The 19,829-nt window shown below is 44.0% G+C and overlaps 2 protein-coding genes across 3 annotated transcripts in view; both read right to left on the bottom strand.

Annotated features, from left to right (window-relative positions):
- Nucleotides 1-7,205, bottom strand: part of iqsec2b (IQ motif and Sec7 domain ArfGEF 2b) — a 28,341-nt gene extending 21,136 nt beyond the window's left edge. For both annotated transcript variants that reach the window (XM_028582197.1, XM_028582198.1), the window contains exon 1: nt 6,097-7,205. In XM_028582197.1, coding sequence (XP_028437998.1) covers nt 6,097-6,563 — 467 coding nt within the window. In that variant the 5' untranslated portion in view covers nt 6,564-7,205. The remainder of the gene's footprint in view (nt 1-6,096) is intronic.
- A 2,944-nt stretch (nt 7,206-10,149) lies between these two features.
- Nucleotides 10,150-19,829, bottom strand: part of magixb (MAGI family member, X-linked b) — a 44,417-nt gene continuing 34,737 nt past the window's right edge. Inside the window, exons 16-20 of the mRNA XM_028582087.1 lie at nt 17,637-17,837; nt 17,396-17,472; nt 17,091-17,237; nt 14,893-15,031; nt 10,150-13,217 (exon numbers count right to left, since the gene is read on the bottom strand). Of these exons, the coding sequence (XP_028437888.1) occupies nt 12,142-13,217; nt 14,893-15,031; nt 17,091-17,237; nt 17,396-17,472; nt 17,637-17,837 (1,640 nt within the window). The 3' untranslated portion in view covers nt 10,150-12,141. The remainder of the gene's footprint in view (nt 13,218-14,892; nt 15,032-17,090; nt 17,238-17,395; nt 17,473-17,636; nt 17,838-19,829) is intronic.

Genomic DNA, 19,829 nt, shown 5'->3' with positions numbered 1-19,829 from the left:
GGCTTTTCTGGGGGTATAATTTGAAAATCTGCCCGCCCTATTCAGCTTCGGTACAACCCACTTCAAATTGAGCTTTCACTGGGTTTTTTTCTTCTCGTCTTTTTTTTTTTTTTGCCATTGTCTATGAAATAAGAGTGTGGGAGCGCACTGCGTCATCCCACCTCCAGCGTGTGACCCGCCTGACTCCTGCTGACAGAGACATTTGATAACCACACACGCTGCATTGTAGCCTAAAGTTAAGCATGTTTTTATACACCCCACCCCCCTCGCCTTCCCTTCCAATGTGAGCTTGAGTCTCCTGCTGCTTGGCAACAGTGCGGACTGCCTGTGTGGGCGTTTGGCGTGGAGTGCCAGGCGAGAGCACTGACAAGGAGGGGCACGGTTACAGTTACGAGTCAACTACGCACACCAGGCACCTGCTGCTCCCTGTAAGGTAGTTTGCACGTGTGTCTGTGTGTGTATGTGTGTGTGTGAGAATCACTGTGTATGTGTTTGTATGTGTGTGTGTGTGTATATGTGTGTGTGTGTGTGTGTGTGTGTGTGTGTGTGTGTGTGTGTGTGTGCATGTGCGCACTTGTGTATAGGTGTGCGTGCGTGTTTGATTTCAACTGGATATGATTCATCCAATGAAGAACAGTTAGACTTCATTTAAATGTGATTTGGGAGACATTGAAGGAGTAATTCCAGAAAATGATATCCCTGCAGATCACCAAAGGAATATTCTGTAAAGTCAGAAACAGATCCCGGTCATAAAGCAGATGACTAATTGTCTGTGGTTGCCAGCCAGAGGAACCACATCCCAACTTTTCAATGAAAGAGAACCTGTAACGCGCAACAAAAATGTAAACGCACTCATCTGTCTTCAATATTTCTCATCCATCGCCATCCAGCCGTCATTCAATCCTGTTTCTGTCTTTCACCCTGCTCCTGCTCCCACTCCTACCCTCTCTTCTCTTCATTTCTCTCCATCTCTCTATTCTGTGTCTCTCGCCCACAGAGTTCTTCACAGAAGAGCTCACAGCGTTCCCACGGTAACCAGTCTCCCTATTCTGCTCCACAGAACGTGTGCATGAGTGTTTGACAAACATCCTGCCTCAAAAGTGCCACTTATCTGCGTTTGAACCTTAAAGACAATGAATAAAGTCATAGTAACAGCTGGGAGAAGACTATGGAAATGCACCTGTGTTGATCAAATGGTGACCTGCTCGAGGGAGCGGTATGATGTGGAAACCCTAGGACATTTTGGGGGTGGGGGGGGGGATCCACAGTGATGTTTAACCCACTGATTGACAGAAGGCTTAGCGATCTGCCCTCCTCGCTAATGACAAAGCAAGACCGCTTATCTCTGCGCTAATTAACCACGGCTGTTGTTCGGACACACTGTTATCTGTACACAGCTGCTATTTAAAACGAAACAAAAGACGGGGGAGGGGTTTGGGGGAGCAAGAGGGGGAGGAGGTTGTGTCAGGATCAGGGTATTTAGCTGCCCCCACCCTCCTCCTCCCCTCCCACCCCTGGATAGGTGAGGTACGTTGGAGGTGGAGAGGATGGAGGGAGGACGGAAATGCAATATCGTAACTGCCTGGAGGACAGCTTTACAGTTTCCACAGCAACTATATCTCTCACAGCACTCCAGGTCCAAGAGCATTTCACTTCCTGTGAAAGAAATTTACATTACAGCTACTCAATTGTCTCCTTACCGTTCATCAAAAAAGTCTGATGTAATGGTATAGATAGGAGAGGGTGAGATAAAGATACTTGTAGACAGCTAGGTATGGAATAAGGAAGGCAGAGGCAAGGTTATGTCTGTAGGTATAACAATATGCAGCCTGAGACTCCTCGGTTCCTATTGTAGGTGGTAAACCATGAGTTTTATTGTCTTTCTGCTGACATGCTGCTTCTGTTGCCACATCGAGTCACTTATGTACAATGAAGTATACAGTATGCTGCCAAAAAACGGTTCAAAGTAGATGAAACGTGACACCGCAGTAACATATCAAATCTAACTGTGAAGCCTGCGAATCCTTCTACCTTACTTTTATGTAATATGCATATTAATACAAAAAACTAGTTTGCGCATTAAGCTTAAAGTCCTGAGCGCCTCATTGTGATCAATATGACCATCTGCAGAGAGAGACCGATATCATTGGTCAGTCTACTAAATGGGGATGAAATGCAGACTCTCACTTTTCATTGGGCCACTAACACTTGGACTATACGTATTCTCGTGAATCCTGGGTAACATGCGACTAAATATAAATGAAAAAAGATTTTCCATCTGCACACACTGTATGAAGCCATGAACACTCACTGCACTCGTGCGAGGAGAAGGCAAAAAAACACCACCCACGTACACGTGCCTCCCACACACACATCCATCATTTAAATTTACATCAAGCTACACTGCATCACAGTAATCATTAGCACTTTGGGTGATATTCTAATTCGGGCCCAAATTAAACATTGTTTAATCCACTACGTATCCTAAATATAGATCATATAAAGAGGAGCAGAACTGGGTTCTTGAGAAAATGGCAGCTTCACTGTATTTCACAGTGAGTCCAGAGAGGATAGATTACAGTACCTCCCATCACATCACACAGACTGTTCGGAGCAGGTCAGTACTGCTGTGCTTATCCACACATGTGCCAGGGGCCACTTTACTGCTCGAAGTGGCATCTGCGCTATCTTAGCTACTAAAGGAGGTAAAATGCTAGTCAAAATTAACACATATTATGAGCTCTTTATTAGCGTGAAGAAAGAATATTCAAAACGACTCAATTGCGAACAACAACTGTGCTCGAGTTAATAGCAGGAATAAGAGCGGCTTAGGAAGGGAAAGAGAATAGCACAAAAGTAATTTCTTCAGCTTCTCTGAGTCATATCTGCAGCAGTGGGAAACAGAAACAGCGAGGGGGAGCGAGTGAGTGTGTGTACGTGGGTATGTGAGAGAGAGTTAGAAAGAGAGAGTGACAGAGAGAGAAAGAGAGAGAGACAGAGAGACACAGAGAGAGAGAGAGAGAGAGAAAGAAGGAGTGGATTGGGGTTGTAAAGGTTATGTGTAGTAGAGCTGCACACAATTAGCAAATAAAGCACCTTCTGAAACAAAAGTCCATTACTGTTCTCCATATTCCCCAAACAGAATGAAAGTGCATTTCAGAGAGAGTAGTAGAGCACAACGACCCACATTGCCCTGCGTGGAGAAGGAGATAGATGGAGGGATGGTGGAATAGAGAGACGAGCGGAGACACAAGCACCTTTGCAGGGCTCTTTGGAGCTTCTGAGAACTCCCACTGTGACAGTGAAGTGGAAGGGAAAAGACAGCTCGGGTTCGGGTCCTCTTCTTTTTTTTTTGCTTGATGCCGTTATATAATAATAGCGCTCTGAGTAGCAGCACCACTGGGGCTGTTGCTAAGACCTCTAGCTGCCCCTGCCTCTCATCCTGTGAGGACAGCTGCATGCACGCAGCACCCGATGCAGGATACAATCTCTCACCCATGCAGCGAGGTCTGTCACATCATTGCGACAGACTGCAGGGTCACATTAGCTGTCTAACAACGGACGTTCCAGGTGATATCCTACAGTGCAGTGCACACTCACAAAAAAAGACACACATATACTGTATACACACACAGCAGTAATTATCACCCTTGGGCCAGTGGTAATTATACTCTGGTTGCACTGATTAATCTCTCATGCACTCTGTGTGTACCTACCACCCTCTTTCCCACATTTTTGTACCAGCAGCACATACATTATATAAAGATACACACTCTCTCACACACACACACACACACACAAACACAGGCGCATCCAAAATGCACTTGCATGACCTCTCCCAAAATAAAAACAAAAAAACATCTGCCAAAACCTCCCTCGGTCACACAGTGGTACAGAGAAATACTTAAGGTTTTTCCTCTGGAACGCCTCAGTGCCACATTAAGGGGCAATACCAACTGGTTTTATAATATCTGGCAACCTTTTCTTGATTACCTTCCTGGTGATCTTGCTGGTTTGCTGCAGGATGGGAGACCACATTTTGTCTTCACCAATAAGTCATAAACCCCCTTTTTTTTTTTTTTTTTTTTTTTGTTTTTTTTTTGTTGTAAACAATGTAGGTTATGTGATGTGACATGAAGTGTGCAATTTGTGTGTGTGAATGATTTCCCCCTGTTTTGTATGGTGGTAATAGCTGGGCTTGTTGGTTTGTTGTTTGTTTAAAATTAATAAAATATATTGTAAAAAAAAAAAAAAAAAAAAAAAAAAACATCTGCCTCAACCCTGCTACTTCTTGGAGGAGGCTGTGTCGAAAAATCATTTTCACCCCAAGGCCTCAGACTCACATTGTTCACACTGCCATTAACAGGGGGAGAGGAATGAAATAGGGAAGCATTTTGGGACAGCTGTTTTTTGGCGTGCCGCTGGGAGAACGAAGAGGAGAGGAGCGACTTTGTTTTGATGCAGTTGCTGCACGCACGGCTAAAAGAAATGGGGACAGTCGATTCAGTTCCTTTGTCCGGAATCAAAATTGTGAGTTATGTGAGGAACAGGGAGCGCAGGGCAGAGATAAGGACTCCTCCTGGAGGAACAAAAACTAATTGGACAAAAACAAAGGCAGCTCTCAGAGCCTTGCCTTCTCTGGCCCGGACTTCCCCTCTCCCTCTCACACACACACACACACACACACACAGCCTGTTGACAGATGGCAAATCAGTGTGTGTGTTCCATCTTTTCTCTTTTAGACTGAGGCCCACTCAGTAAGGTCGCCCAGTCACTTTCCTCCCCCTTGTCATCTTTTTCCTTTCCCCCATGCCTCTCCCACATCTTCCTTCTGTCTCTTCCTCTGATCTGAGCCATATTTGCAGTGTCACTGGCACTGACGATGGAGAAATTCATGTTCATATCTGATCCATGATCAGAGGAGAGGGTTTTGTCGCTGACCTGAGCTAATAGGCCAGTTTTGGGTTAGGCTGAGTCCCAGCCAGACAGGGACAATCCGGCTCTGCTGTGCGGGTGGACTCTTTATTAAATGTGACACTTCATATGATACGCCTGTCTGAGCCTGGATTCAAAGTCAGCTCCAATCGCTAAAGGCAATAACCAAGGGAGGATCAGCACAATCTACATTTACAATTCATCACTGCATTTAACACCTACATAAATAACTAATATGTGCTTCTTTCTAATGACTAAGACACCCCCAGGGATGATGGGAGGGGGCCGGAAAGGCAGACAGCGAAGAAAAAAGACAACTGTAATCGATAAGGGATTTGGTCAAGTCTGAATCAATCGTTGGCGAGAGGATTGGGATAAGAAAACAGATAGTAAGCGAAATGTGTGTGTGTGTGTGTGTGTGTGTGTGTGTGTGTGTGTGTGTGTGTGTGTGTGTGTGTGTGTGTGTGTGTGCGTGTGCGTGCGTGCGTGCGTGCGTGCGTGTGTGTGTGCGTGCGTGTGCATGGTTAAGTAAAAGCGAAGACAGATGCACTTGCTGTTTGCCAAAGCTGTGTTTGCAGCACTTTAACTTCAGGTCAGCCTTGAGTGTTTGGGCGGAGGGGGGTGGGGCGGGGGATTTTTCATACAGAAGGGCTTCACTGGTCCAGAAAGTTCAGGTGACCATAAAAAAAGACCCACAACCCTCCTGCCTGGACTCGAGTTTTCCTCAGCATACTACGATGCAACTCCTACGCACCGCACATAATGCACTGTGATCATTACACAAATCCATCCCTCTGCAGGCAAACATCACACACAGCACGATGAAATGGACACCTTACGCACTTATACACACTCTACCCGTAATCCTCCAGCACTGGTGTGTAAAAAAAAAAAAAAAAAAAAAAAGAAAATCCCTTCATAGGTTTAGAGCCATTTCTGTGAGGATTATCTGACTAGAAAAGGCTTAATATCTTTATGTGGGCTTAGCACACACACATGTTGTGTCACGCGTTGTGATGTTGTGCGGAATGTGTTCGTCACTACAATTTAGAGCAACTTGGACGAGCTGTTCAGACATTCCTGTGATATGACATGAAGCCGTCATTCATTGGTGGAAGATCAAACCACTAGACGAGGCTTCTGTGTAAGAAAAGAACTTACTTTCTCCGTATGGTTGAACTGGCGTTGGTGTCTGTGCTGTCGGTGCGCTCGAGCCGGTCTCGCTCGTTGGTGGAGGAGCTGCAGGAGAGACCTCGGGTCAGCCTGGTGTGAATCCTCCTCTCCCTGCTGGGCCCTGGAGTTGATGCAGCTGTTGCCTGAGCCGTCGAAGTGCTACCGTTCCCGGCGCCGCCGCCACCACCACCACCACCACCACCGCCATGATGGATGGGGAGGGACAGAGGCTGGCTATGGTTGTGGTTCTGTTCGGGAGTGTCTGAAGCAGGCGTCCGTGGGCTGCGATCATGCCTCAGGTCCTGGTTCTCTTGGCTGACCTGGTCCAGCTGGCCCTCCAGCTCCTCGATGCGCCGGCGCTGGGTCTCCAGGAGCTTGGCCTGGCTCTCAATGATGTTGTTGAGCTCCAGGAGGTACTCCACTGCCCGGTTGGGGCTCTCTGGGCTGGTCTCCATGGTGGGAGCCCTGCCTCGGGGGGTATGACCACCACCGGCCACCACCACCACAGTTTCGACCCCGTGGGGGCCGAGATCCACCCCCCCCACCAGCCCTGATGAGTGGGGGGGAGGGAGGGACCAACGAAGGCTTTAGTGAAGATTAACTAATGGCTTCAGATCTTCAGAAACAGGAAGTCACAGAGATTAAAGAGGTTGAGAATTTCAGAATGACTACATATCCCCAAATCTGAGGGCAAAAATGTGCATTACAGCATCTTAGTAGCCATTAAAAACATTGCAATGCCGAGAACAGAGTTCAAAGCTCAAAGAGACACTGTTGATTTTCTGTTTTCCTGAAGTCACGGTCATTTTGAAAGACCATGCCAAATCAGCATGGAGTGGGTCAAGAGTTTGGGGCATCATGATGAATAATAATAACTGGTGAAGCAAAAATGTTTAAAAACAGACTAAGATTGGATGGGGGAGGGGGTGACAGAGGTAAGTATTGTCTAAATGAGGCTGATCACAGATCCGTAACGAATTTGCTTAAATGGCTCTCTGAGCAAAAAAAATAAATATACAAAAGGAATAAGCAGAATATCAATGTATCCACTGACCTGTGACATATCCTGCTCATTAACTTCAAGAGCAGCTTTTAGTTCATTAGGAAACACCTCACATACACATCAAGAGCTCTTTAGCCTCCTCGACCAACAGGGGAAGGGGGGAATAGGGGTGATGGGGGGGGGGAGGGGGGGGAGGATGTAAATGATGATGTACCGCTAATTATCAGGCACTGTCAATCATTACATAACACTGAAAATTCTGCTCCCTCCCACGTTGAACATCCCCGCAGTCTATCATCGTCACTTTCAACCCATGGCTTGGTGTGTCTTTATAGCGCAGAAAGTAAGCAGAGGTGGCTTACTAAGTTCATTCCCGAGGTCCAGATCCTCCCCTTCTGGTCCGACGAAACTACATCCCAGTGCTTTCTATTCAGATTAGTTCCCAAAGTGTGCGTGTCTCTGGGCTTTTTTCATCCAAGAATAATGCACTTTACTTCCACGTCACGCATTCATAAACATTGGGCTTGAAGATGAAAAAAAAAAAAAATAAAAAATTGTCACCTCTTAAGGACCAACAGCTATCCGGAATATTATCGACTGCCCGAAAAAGTCTCAATTAGGCTGTGCCAAATCTTTGAAATGTACTTTGGTGTTTGCCGCTTTCGGCGCTGATCTGGAATCGGTTTTTAAAACGAACAGGTTGAGTTTGTTCCTACTTATCTGAGACGAGTTCCGGCTGCGTCAGGTCGGTAATCCACGCAGGAGTGGAGCGGGGAATCTTCTCTGAGGTGGCGCACAAACACACGGACGTTTCGCTCCTCGAGCGTCTGAGCTGCAGCGATGCTTGCGGTTTATCCTCTGAGCGCGTCATGGTCGCTGTAAAGGCAGCCACAATCATATCAAACATCCGGCCAAGAGTTTCAAAATAAAAGAGTAACCGCGTGACTGTTCTATGGCGTTGACTCAATCTATGTGTTGACTGCAGGTGAAAAACAAAGAATGTATTTGCAAGATATTTTTTTTTTATGAAAACCCAGATAGATAATAAATAAATGAATAAAACAAAAGTTTGTTTTATTAATTGTGTCCAGCATACAGCCTGCATTGTCTTAGACAAAACATATAACCCAGATCCTGGGCTACAGTGTACATATACCCTTTACACCCCTTCATTCCTAGACTGGGTAAACCCAGCCCGATTTTCATTCATGTCTACAAAAAAAATTGATAAACATAACATGTTCTGCACAAAACAAGAGAAATCAGAGTAGGCTACTAGGTAAATAATCCATCTTGATGAGTTAGCAAACTTAAACACAACAATTTAACAGCCAATATTTGATCATCTGTAGGCTTACACCAGACTATTTCAGAGTTTTGTTGAGCCATTTGAGTATTTAAATCATCAGGTTAATTAATGAATGAATAAATAGATTGCAATTAATGGGTTTTAATTGATTATCTCCTCCCTTTAAGTTTTTTTTTTTTTTTTTTAAACCGTCATAAATGTAAAAAACAATGTTGGGCCGTCATCTGAGCCAATCCTACCTTTCATGTTATTCGTGGTATTTTAATGGATTAGTTTGTTGAGCTCTTATAGATGACAAGCAGCAAAGGGCCGCAAGTTGGAATCGAACCTGGGCCGCTGCGGTAAAGACTGAGCCTTAGTAGCCTACATGGGGCGCACACTCAACCAGGTGAGCTACCAGGATGCCCCTTACAAGAATTTTTAATGGATAATCTGCATGCTTTCTGTTAAAATCGGTACATTTTAATGGATAACAAACTTAAATGGATTAAAGTATTAATAAAGTGTGAAACCCCTCAAAATGTTCAAAATAATATTGCAGGTCACTGGTGCAAGAAAATATAATAAACTGTACCCACAGGTGCCCCATCACATGCAGCTGATGCCCTTTTTAATTATTGTTTCGCCCCTGCCCCACAGGCAGCCGTAGTCTTCCACTGGCTATCAGCATTTTCCCAAAAATGACTCTCTACACAGCATACATTCATCATTCTGTTAACACGCTAATTTAGGTACACAACAAACAAGTCCATTTATGATCCAAATTATTGGAGGAAATGCTCAGTAGAATGAAAACCTTATGACCAAGTGTAGGCTACGGATGACATTTTATTTTGAAGGTACAATTAAAGTCTCATTTTGCATCGTTGCTTGTAACTTTGCGCACTTCAGGGACCCTGTTGAGCGCTTACGAATCCGAAGTGTATGTAGAAAACAATACTATATGCTGTAATGTAATGCGAAAAAGTGCCACCTTTTACTCTGTTCAACAATTCTCTATGACCTATAATAATCTTGACTTGAAGTCGTTTAATAGTTTAGGTCCAGCCTACTAATTTAATCCCTGAATTGGGAGCAGCGCTGTTATTAGTGCGGTGCTTTTTGACGTCTGAGCTGACAGGAACAGAAGGATGCGGCTTAGGACAACATGGGAGAAAGGCAGGCCTCGGAGCGATGTTATTTTTAGTGACAGTACTTAAGTGCTCATATGTGAACTGAGACTATAAATTCACCCGCTTCTCTCTCTCTCTCTCTCTCTCTCTCTCTCTCTCTCTCTCTCTCTCTCTCTCTCTCTCTTAGCCTTTAATATTATAGCTCGCACAGGTGAGGTTGCTCTGCTCTACAGTATAGGAAACTATAATTGGAAGGAGTGGTGAGCGTACATGGAAAATGGAAAATCCATGTTCTCGCAAAAAGTAGATTTAATAGTTGATCTCTGGAAAATAATCAGATTGGTACGCCAACAACCACGGCAGGGTTTTACAATCTTTAATTTATTATTCTCATGCACACATCTCATCCTGTTTCTGAATATACAGCCGATGGGATCCTTAAAATATCTCTCTCTCTCTCACACACACACACACACACACACACACACACACACAAATCCCATATCTCCTAAATATACTAGCCTATCATTTTGCTGCCATCTGCTGTCCATTACTTTTTTTTCTCCTGGTGTTAAAAAAAAAGCAATAAAAGAAAGACATGCATGACCACAGAGGGAATGAGTTCAGCAGTTTATTTGCAGTTTTATTAGAATGTGTTTACAGTTCGGCCATATGATCCCCCTTAGGAAATGAAAGTCTAAAAAAAGAACATTAGAAAACGTTATAAAATAAGTCTTACATATAGGCTACCGAGCTACTCTGTATGGTCATTGGTTGGGCAATAGTGTGTTGATTTGGTCACTGTACTACCATTTCTGGGCGGCACAGCACTGCAAACAAATGGGCAGGGCACACTAAGCACTTCATTTCAGTTCTGTGGTTTGTGTACCAATGAAGGACTTCACTTATAGCATCAACCTTAATAGTTATGGGCTGGTAACAAACATCCGTAACAGTCTCCATCTCCAAATGCTGCCATAACGAATCAACGTTACATTTAAATAATATGAATCCACTCTGTGTTATGAAAATGGTGTGAAGTCACTTTGTAGCTTTTCTTCCTAATGGCTTATCTAGAGCAAAAACCTGAGTCAAAAAAGACAATTTCATAGAAAAATAACATCTCACAATATCCATTCAGCCTGGATGTGTTTCTTTATAACAGAATGTGTATAAAGAGAGCAAAACAAAATGATGTGCTATTTTGCCATCTTAGACGCAACACTGAGCTCAGATCCTGCAAAGGTGATTAGGAATCATGATTATTCTTGTGGATTTACAGTAAGAGCCTTTTTTGGCATGACTGAAAAAAAAAACTAAACAGCCTACCTTACTGTGGTATTAGAAACCTCAGAGCAATGGTTTTCACAGTAAGAAAAATGTGTGGTTAGGATAAAGTGGTTTATGTTACCAAGGCAACTGTACGTGGCACGAAGGGCACAGCACTCTCTCGAATCTAGACAGTGTTTTTGTTCTGACCCCAGATACACAATATTAACAGTACTTGAAATATGCACACCGGATGCATATTTTGGGACTCTTTTACCGATCTCTGAAATAGGGTACAACATAGAGTATCCTAATTCACACTTAAGCAGCATATTACAAAACATTCATTTATGAACAGGGCAGGTACAATATAGTTCTTAGTCTGTGTTTATAGTTTGAGCCATCACATAAGCTATATACCAATTTTCACAAAAATTCATCACACAATAAATAAAATGACTGGGAAGCTGTTTTATGTAATATATAGATATACTGCATATATGATAAGTCTATATATATATATATAGACTTATCATGGTGTATTACAATAAAGTAATACAGATCAGGGCTTGGCTCAAGTTAGTATAGTATTTATAATAGGTTCTGTCATTTATTTCTCTACAAATATTTACAGAATATAGATGTCACACCTGCTGTTAAAAGGGATTTGCATTATCACAATCAAATATTCAGTTATATAGAACAACATTACAAGTCGAGGCAAGTGTCCACATAAGACAAAGAGGATATTTTACAAACGTGTTACCGGCCAGATCGATGTGGTGCAGTGCAGTGGGAACGGATGGCTGATAGTCTTGGACAGTTGCATTTTTATTGCTCAGTATCTTCATGAGGTATACATGAATGTCTTTGTACAGTAGGGCGGTACTTTAGAGAGGATTACTCTGCTAAAGCGGCGCAAAGACAGAGATGCCGAGAGGTGACTGAGAGATAGGAAGTAGGTTAAACCAAGGTGTCTGAAATACCTTGTTGTCCGGGAAACATTTCCTAATTACTAATGCTGCAAAAGTAAGGAGAGGAGTGAAACATAGTGAGGGCAACAGTGCCTCCGAAAAAAAAAAGACAATGTTATTGGGTTTTTTTCACCAGCAAAACAGACATAACTTTACCATGTTGGTGTCATTTACAAGTTGTGATTTTGACATTTAACATCAGCCAGAGGTCAGCTCTAAAAAGGCACAAAGAATATGACTTCATACTGTAGATATCAAAGTGACTGAGAGAACATGTTGGTTGTGTGGGTAGCTGCAGAAAAACAAGTCGAGGTCTAACGGTGTGAGACTGACAGGATCTGATACTGCTGCGTGCTCTACTTCCAGTTAAAAGACAGCGCTTCTCCCTCCTGCCTGCCCTGTCTGCCTCCCGGGGCGCCTGTCACCCTCCACGACCTGAGCAAGCCTCTGCTGGCTGGGTGGGAGCCAAGGGCCTGGGAGCACCTTTACCCTGTGCTCGCCAGCTTCTGTGGCGGCCAGAGAAAGGCCCGAGATGCTGGCAGCCGACACGCTGCTGTCAGATTCGCTGCCTCCGGACTCTAACTCATCATCGTCAAGCTGCTCTACCGACAGTTTGGAGGCGAGGAAGGAGAAGTGCTTTCTCTGTGACACCGGATCTATCGCAGCAACGCTTCGGGAAGGCCTCTCGACACGCCAGCTTTGGGCATTGTCGTCTTGCTGATCCTCATTCAGCCCTGGCTCTCTGCTGCCACCCGTGTAATCACCCCGTGGCCTCTCCTGCTCCCGGTACTCTGCTGCCATGTCCCACTTTTCATCATACATCACCTCCCAGTTTTGTTTGGGTGTGGGAAGCTTTTGCTTGAGACTTGGAATAGGTAAGAAAACATCATCGTCACTCTCCTCTATCTCTAAACTGACTCTCTCCTCTCCTTCCTCCACCTTTTCCTCAACAGCAGGCACCTCATGCTCTCCCTCCTTCTCCTCAGACTCTTTACCCTCTGCCTTCCTCACCCTCTCCTCAGTTTGGCCTTCTCTGCTTTTGCTCCTCCCTCTCTCCCTCTCCCGTTTCCTTCCCCTCACTGTCCCTCTATCTGTGTCACTATCATCATAACTCCTGAGGGCATCTCTGGGTAAACTCTGGGACTCTTTCTTTCTCCTCCTCCTCCTCCTCCTCCTCCTCCTCCTCCTCTTGTCCCTGGCTTCCCGAGACCTCTCTTCCCGCTCAGAGATGGGGCTTTGTAAAGCCGGGCTTCCTCCTCCCTCTGAGCCCCGTCTTCTTCTGCACCTTCCTGTCCCTTCCTCTTTTTCACGTCCATCTGAAGAACTGCTTCTCCTCTTCTGCTTGGAGCTGCGCCCCTTCCGCCCGGTGGAGTCTACTGCAGCCAAACCCTGCTCCTTGGGGTGATGCAGGAGGGAGGGGGGGGCGATTCTCTGCTCACGGCCTGGACACACATTACATGGAGAGAGGGGGTTGGAGAGAGGAGGAGAAAACCGACTGAATAGGCAGGTGAAAGAGAGGAAAAGCAAAATCTCCGGCAGAGAGCATTATGTAATCTGTTATTAAGGACCTCTGAAATCCAGAATTGTTTTTTGTCAGTGCATTTGGTCAGCTTGTGTAACAACAACTGCTTTTCTATTTTAGTGCAACCTTCAGATAATCCTTAATTTGAAATATGGCACACATCTAATTAGTATGCTCCATAATAGTGTCATTGGTACCATTCTTTTTGGTACATCATTCAGGGTGCTTACAAATTGTGAAGCTGGTGCAGCCTGTTCAGAGGTAGGTTTGAGGGAAACTAAATTGGGCAAGAAATCAGTATAATATTGTACATTTCTACAGCATCACTTAAGTTGATAATAAAGATGATCTTATAAGAAGGAGGTCCAACACACAGGCTGGGATGTATGCTTCACTACGAGTGAAGACAGCAGTGGTGACTGAGTAGAGGAATGTACAGTAGAGAGACAGAAAATGGGAGAACTAACAGGAACCATTACCAACCGCGTATTCTCTGTCCGTCCAATGACATAGAAGCAAGGCTCGCCTAGTTTGGAGTTGGTCATACATAGAGACAAACTGGAGAGCTCCACTGAGAGAGAGAGAGAGAGAAAAGGAGAAGAAAAGAAAGGAAAGGAATGTTTGGGGGGAAAAAAAGGAAAACCAAGACAGGCCAAATCCAGAGGGAAAATGTGGTGTGGGAATGTCAAAAGCAGAAAAAAAGAGGATCAGATGGGTTAAAAGGTGGGAAACCCCACAAAAGAAAAAGAAAAAGTAAAAAGGTAAAAGTATGTTAGTTAGAATCAATCCCACAGGTAAAGAAGAAAAAACACACCCAAGACAAATGCATCACATGCAAAAGACACAAGGTTTTCAAGTTTTTGAATGTCTTGAATTTGAAATATCATATACAGTGCTAAGCATAAGTGAATACACCCATGCTAAAGTTGACTGAAAAAAGGAATTAAAAATTCATCTTTTGGAAATTGATCTTAATGTCTTAACTAAAAAAATGAGGAAAAATCCAACCTTTAAGGACACCAATTTTCTTTGTGAATGAATAATGTATCGTAAATAAATAAATGTTCTTCTTTAAAATACAGGGAGCATAAGTATACACACCCCTATGTTAAATTCCCATAGAGTCAGGCAGATTTTTATGTTTAAAGGCCAGTTATTTCATGGATCCAGGATACTATGCATCCTGATAAAGTTCCCTTGACCTTTGGAATAAAAATAGCCCCACATCATCACATGCCCTTCACCATACCTAGAGATTGGCATGGGGTACTTTTCCCATGCCAAGGTAATGTGATGATGTAGGGCTACTTTAATTCCAAAGGCCAAGGGAACTTTATCAGGTTGCATAGTATCCTGGATCCATGAAATAACTGGCCTTTAAAAATAAAATACTTACTTAAAGGTTGGATTTTTCCTAATTTTTTAAATTAAGGCATTAAGATCAATTTCCAAAAGATGACTTTTTTATTCCTCTTTTTACTCAACTTTAGCATGGGTGTATTCAGTTATGCTTAGCAGTGTATTTCCATGCTTAGAATTTTTCCTGTAAACACAAGGTGGTAACATCCCTGAAATATCCCTCCACTGTGTCTCACCATAGTCAGGCACATAGCCGTTTCCTCTCTTGAGGATCAGGTGGATGCGGTGGCCTCCTCTGCGGATCTGCTCCACCGCCTGGCTGTGGGTCATCCCTGCTGTACTGTCCCCATTGATCTCCACAAGCTGATCGCTCACCTGCAGCCCCAAACACACAAACACAACGCCCATGGCATTAAATATGTAAATATGTATTATCTCGTACAAATAACGGAATATTCTGTAATATAAACCTGTAGTCTATATCCACGACGTTCCACTTTCGGGATTGCTCCGTCGCCGCCGGATATTCAGCCGGATGTCACTCTTTTCGGCCGGGTGTCCGTTAACTTATGCTTTCTTTGGGTTGTATTTCTAAACTCCGGCGGATTTATGAGGACTATGGTTCTGCAGGGTAAATCCAGACAGCTAGCTAGACTATCTGTCCAATCTGAGTTTTCTCTTGCACAACTAAAACAAATGTACACAGCCGAGGCTATTTGGCAGAGGCACCGTGGCTCCGCTGCCCGGAGCTTAGCGCCGCCCATGACAATTGTGATTGGTTTAAAGAAATGCCAATAAACCAGACCACGTTTTTCTCCCATCCTGGAATGCTGTGTGGACTAGTCAGACCCCCCGCAGCAGCACTGTGGAGGAAGGTCTGGGAAAGCGAGATTAATAAACCTGTTATAGTAACCAAGATACAGCAGACATTTTGACTTATCATGGCAGGAAATGTACAATGACTTTGTCCCAGTGTCGCAGTAATCCATGGCAATGTGAAGTGGGATTGTTTATTTATTGTTATTGAGAAAAGCTTTTTTTCAGGGATTTTAAGTGTCTTGCTTTAACTGAAATGTTTATCAAAAGCAAGGCTTGTCTGCAAAATGAAAATAAATATTGTAATCACATTTTTAAGTAACACAACATCAAAATACAGTACAGGCACATATTTATTTTGTATTAGTAGAAGTATATAGTATGTAATTACAAGTATCCTGTTATTAATCAACCCCAACTTCATCAAATGTCTGTTGGAAGTTTTGCTGTGTATTATTCAAAAGAAAAATGTGTGTACAACTGTTACTACCATTTGCCTTCAAACCAGCATCAATTCTTATAGGTACACTTGCAAAAAGTCAGGGAACGTTGAGGATCGTAGACGCAGTGGTCGGCCAAGGAAACTTAGTGCGGCAGATGAAAAACAAATCAAGTTTATTTCCCTTCAAAATCGGAAGATGTCCAGCAGTGCCATCAGCTCAGAACTGGCAGAAACCAGTGGGACCAAGGTACACCCATCTACTGTCCGGAGAAGTCTGGAAAGACTCTTCATAGAAGAGTTGCAGCCAAAAAGCCATACCTCCGACATAGAAACAAGGCCAAGCAACTCAACTATACACGAAAACATAGGAACTGGGGTGCAGAAAAATGGCAGCAGGTGCTCTGGACTGATAAGTAAAAATTGGAAATATGTGGCTGTAGCATAAGGCAGATTGTTCGCCAAAGGGCTCTAGAGCGGTACAATGAGTGTCTGCAGGCAACAGTGAAGCATGGTGGAAGTTCTTTGCAAGTTTGGGGCTGCATTTCTGCAAATGGAGTTGGAGATTTGGTCAGGATTAATGGTGTCCTCAATGCTGAGAAATACAGGCAGATACTAACACATCATGCAATACCATCAGGGGGGCGTATGATTGGCCCCAAATTTATTCTGCAGCAGGACAACAACCCCAAACGCACAGCCAAGGTCTTTAAGAACTATCTTCAGCGTAAAGAAGAACAAGAAGTCCTGGAAGTGATGGCACGGCCCCCACAGAGCCCTGATCTCAGCATCATGGAGTCTGTCTGGGATAACATGAAGAGACAGAAGGATTTGAGGAAGCCTACATCCACAGAAGATCTGTGGTAAGTTCTCCAAGATGTTTGGAACAACCTACCTGCTGAGTTCCTTCAAAAACTTTGTACAAGTGTACCTAGAAGAATTGATGCTGTCTTGAAGGCAAAGGGTGGTCACACCAAATATTGATTTGATTAAGATTTCTCTTTTGTTCATTGTACTGCATTTTGTTAGTTGATGAAAATAAACTATTAACACTTCCATTTTTGAAAGCATTCTTAGTTAGAGCATTTTTTCATACCTGCCTAAAAATGTTTGCACAGTACTGTGTGTATATATATATATATATACATACATTACATACATTACAGTAAACAGACACACCTGCATTTTTAGGCTCCGTGAGGCTGGCCCGCCCTCCATCAGTCCCAGGACGTAGAGACCCATGTTGTACTCGCTGCCCCCTCTAAGGCTGAATCCGAAGCCTGAGTGGCCACGATCCAGGTCTACACTGTAATACCTGGAGTCACGCTGGGAGACGAGTGCAGAGAGAGCACAGAGGGAGGACTGATCATCATCACAGCAGGGAATATGACACACAGACAGTGGATACGATAAGAACTACAGCAAAAGTCCAGTCAATAAAGTGATCATGAGGCACATGTTATTAATCACGGTGCTGCCCTCACCTTTGGACGCAACCTCTGACCCTTTCTGCCTCTGTTACCGGGGTCATACTCAGTGGTTTCTGAAAGGCTTGAAGAATCTGAAAAAAAATGATGATTCAAATTTGGTTGTAAGTCAAGAACCAGGCTGTATATGTATGTATGTTTGTGTTTGTGTGTGTGTGTGTGTGTGTGTGTGTGTGTGTGTGTGTGTGTGTGTGTGTGTGTGTGTGTGTGTTTCCTGGATACTTGCGTCTATGCTTACAGGTGCTGGGTCGGGGGACAATGGTGAGGCGCAGAGTGTTTCCTGCTCGACGAAGGATCTGAGCAAGTTCCCGATGAGGCAGAGTCACCACCGAGCGTCCCTCTACTGCCTCTAATCGATCTCCAGGCCGAATCTGACCACTCTTGGCCGCCGGGCTGCCTCGTCGTACCGTCACAAACCGGTGAGGGAGAAGTGAAGCAGCTGAAAAGAGGACAGAAAACATCCGTTAACTTCAGTTACTGCTACCTTCAATGACTTGTTGCTTGAGTTTCTTGTTGAGTAGTTCACACTCAAATAAAGTTGCAACTGGAACACAGAGTTCCAAAACTTTGCTTTTATCTGAAGGCAGTGAGTAACAAGTGGGGTCAAATGCAGATCAATTTAAAAGCAAGAAGATTTATTTCACCGGTGCGTTTGCCAGAATTCCTTTACACCTCCCCCACTGTCTCCTTGAAACTCTCCTCTGCTCTTTCATCTTCCCATCTATCAACCTATCTCTCCATCCGCTGACACACCAGGAACTGTTTTTCGCTGTTCAATGATTTGTCGTCCTCCACAAGAAAAAAACTGTGATGGAACACAAGCTTTTCCAGCAATATTTTTCTGTCCCGAATCTGTCAAACTGCATAACAGACTGTAGATATTTACACTTCGGTTTACACAGTGATTCTTATGCTCAGCTCGTCTAAGATCCACAAACTTGCAGTCTGTCCGCATTAGCATGCCTCTAGCATACAACATGCACGCGCACACACACACACACACACACACACACACACACACACACACACACACACACACACACACACACACACACACACACACACTAATATTTAATATTAAGTTATTTCTGCTGGTCTTTCTGGTCTGGCCATCATCTTCCAGCCCTTACACTGTCACATATCACTCCTGGGGAGCTATTATACACAGGAGAGTGTAGCTGAGGTTGCAGTTGATGTGCAAGTGTTCCTGTCTTTTTGTTCAATTAAACTGACCTCTGAATTGAAGTGAGCATACAACGTGAGGAGGAACAATTAGCTTCAGGAACTCAATTTGTCTTATCTTCTGTACAAGGAGATCACTCGCAATTAAGCTCCACTCTGGTCAGCGTCTGGGGTTGATGAGAAAAATATTGAGCAGCCTAAAAATAAATTTGCTTCCATTAATCTCCTGCACCAACTAAAAAGCTCCTTACAGTTTTTAGCTGGACAGTCTATCTCTGTCTGTGTAGACTTCTAATTCTATCTTCTGTTCCTCGTTCTGTATCTTAGTAAACTCCCCATTGCGCTCTGCCTGAACCCTCTTTGAGGATATGCTGGGCTTTGGTGACAGCTGGCCCCTCTAGAGTCTTTCCAGTGGCCTTATGTAACCCATCAGGCAGCATAAACATTTTCAGACTCTCATTCAGCTGAGGTAAATAACCGCCGTCCCAGTCAACATCCCTCCAGGACAGAAAAAATAAATAGCATGTTTAAACTGTCTTATGAATCGCCATGTAACCAAAATGCAATTGTGGGCGCTAGGAATATGAGATGAAGTGTATGTCACATTGGAATGATGATCCCGTTAAAAAGGTATAGCCTATAATTCAGAGTCCAGAGACCCATCTCCAATCTGGACCTAATCTGTGACCCAGGCAGGAACGGCAATCAGGTCAAATCAAAGCCAAGGCAGCTTTGCAAATAGTCTTCTTACCATGCATAATACATCAGTCCAACAGTCAGCAAACACATGAATACACATGCAACAGCCATGCTCTCTCTCTCTCTCACACACACCCACACACACACACACACAGCCACAGATACACACACATATACACACACACACAAACACACAGCCACAGATACTCACACATACACACACACACACACACACACACACAAAAATACACACAGCCACAGATACACACACATATACACACACACACGTACACAAATACACACACACACACACACACACACACATTCTCTCACACACACACACACACACACACATACATACACAGTGACTCACACACACACATACACAGTGACTCACACGCAGAGGGATTGGGACAGATGTACATTGCACGCACACACACTTAAACTACACACAGATGCATCCAAATGGACTGCTTTGTATCATAGTGTCTTTTCCTCTGGCTCTCCATGTTCTCCTGTCCAGAGTAATCCCACTGCAGTATACCCAGCA

The sequence above is a fragment of the Perca flavescens genome, chromosome 7 (assembly GCF_004354835.1).
Source record: "Perca flavescens isolate YP-PL-M2 chromosome 7, PFLA_1.0, whole genome shotgun sequence".
Classification (NCBI taxonomy): Eukaryota; Metazoa; Chordata; class Actinopteri; order Perciformes; family Percidae; genus Perca; species Perca flavescens.
This window is presented reverse-complemented; position numbering and strand designations above follow the sequence as displayed.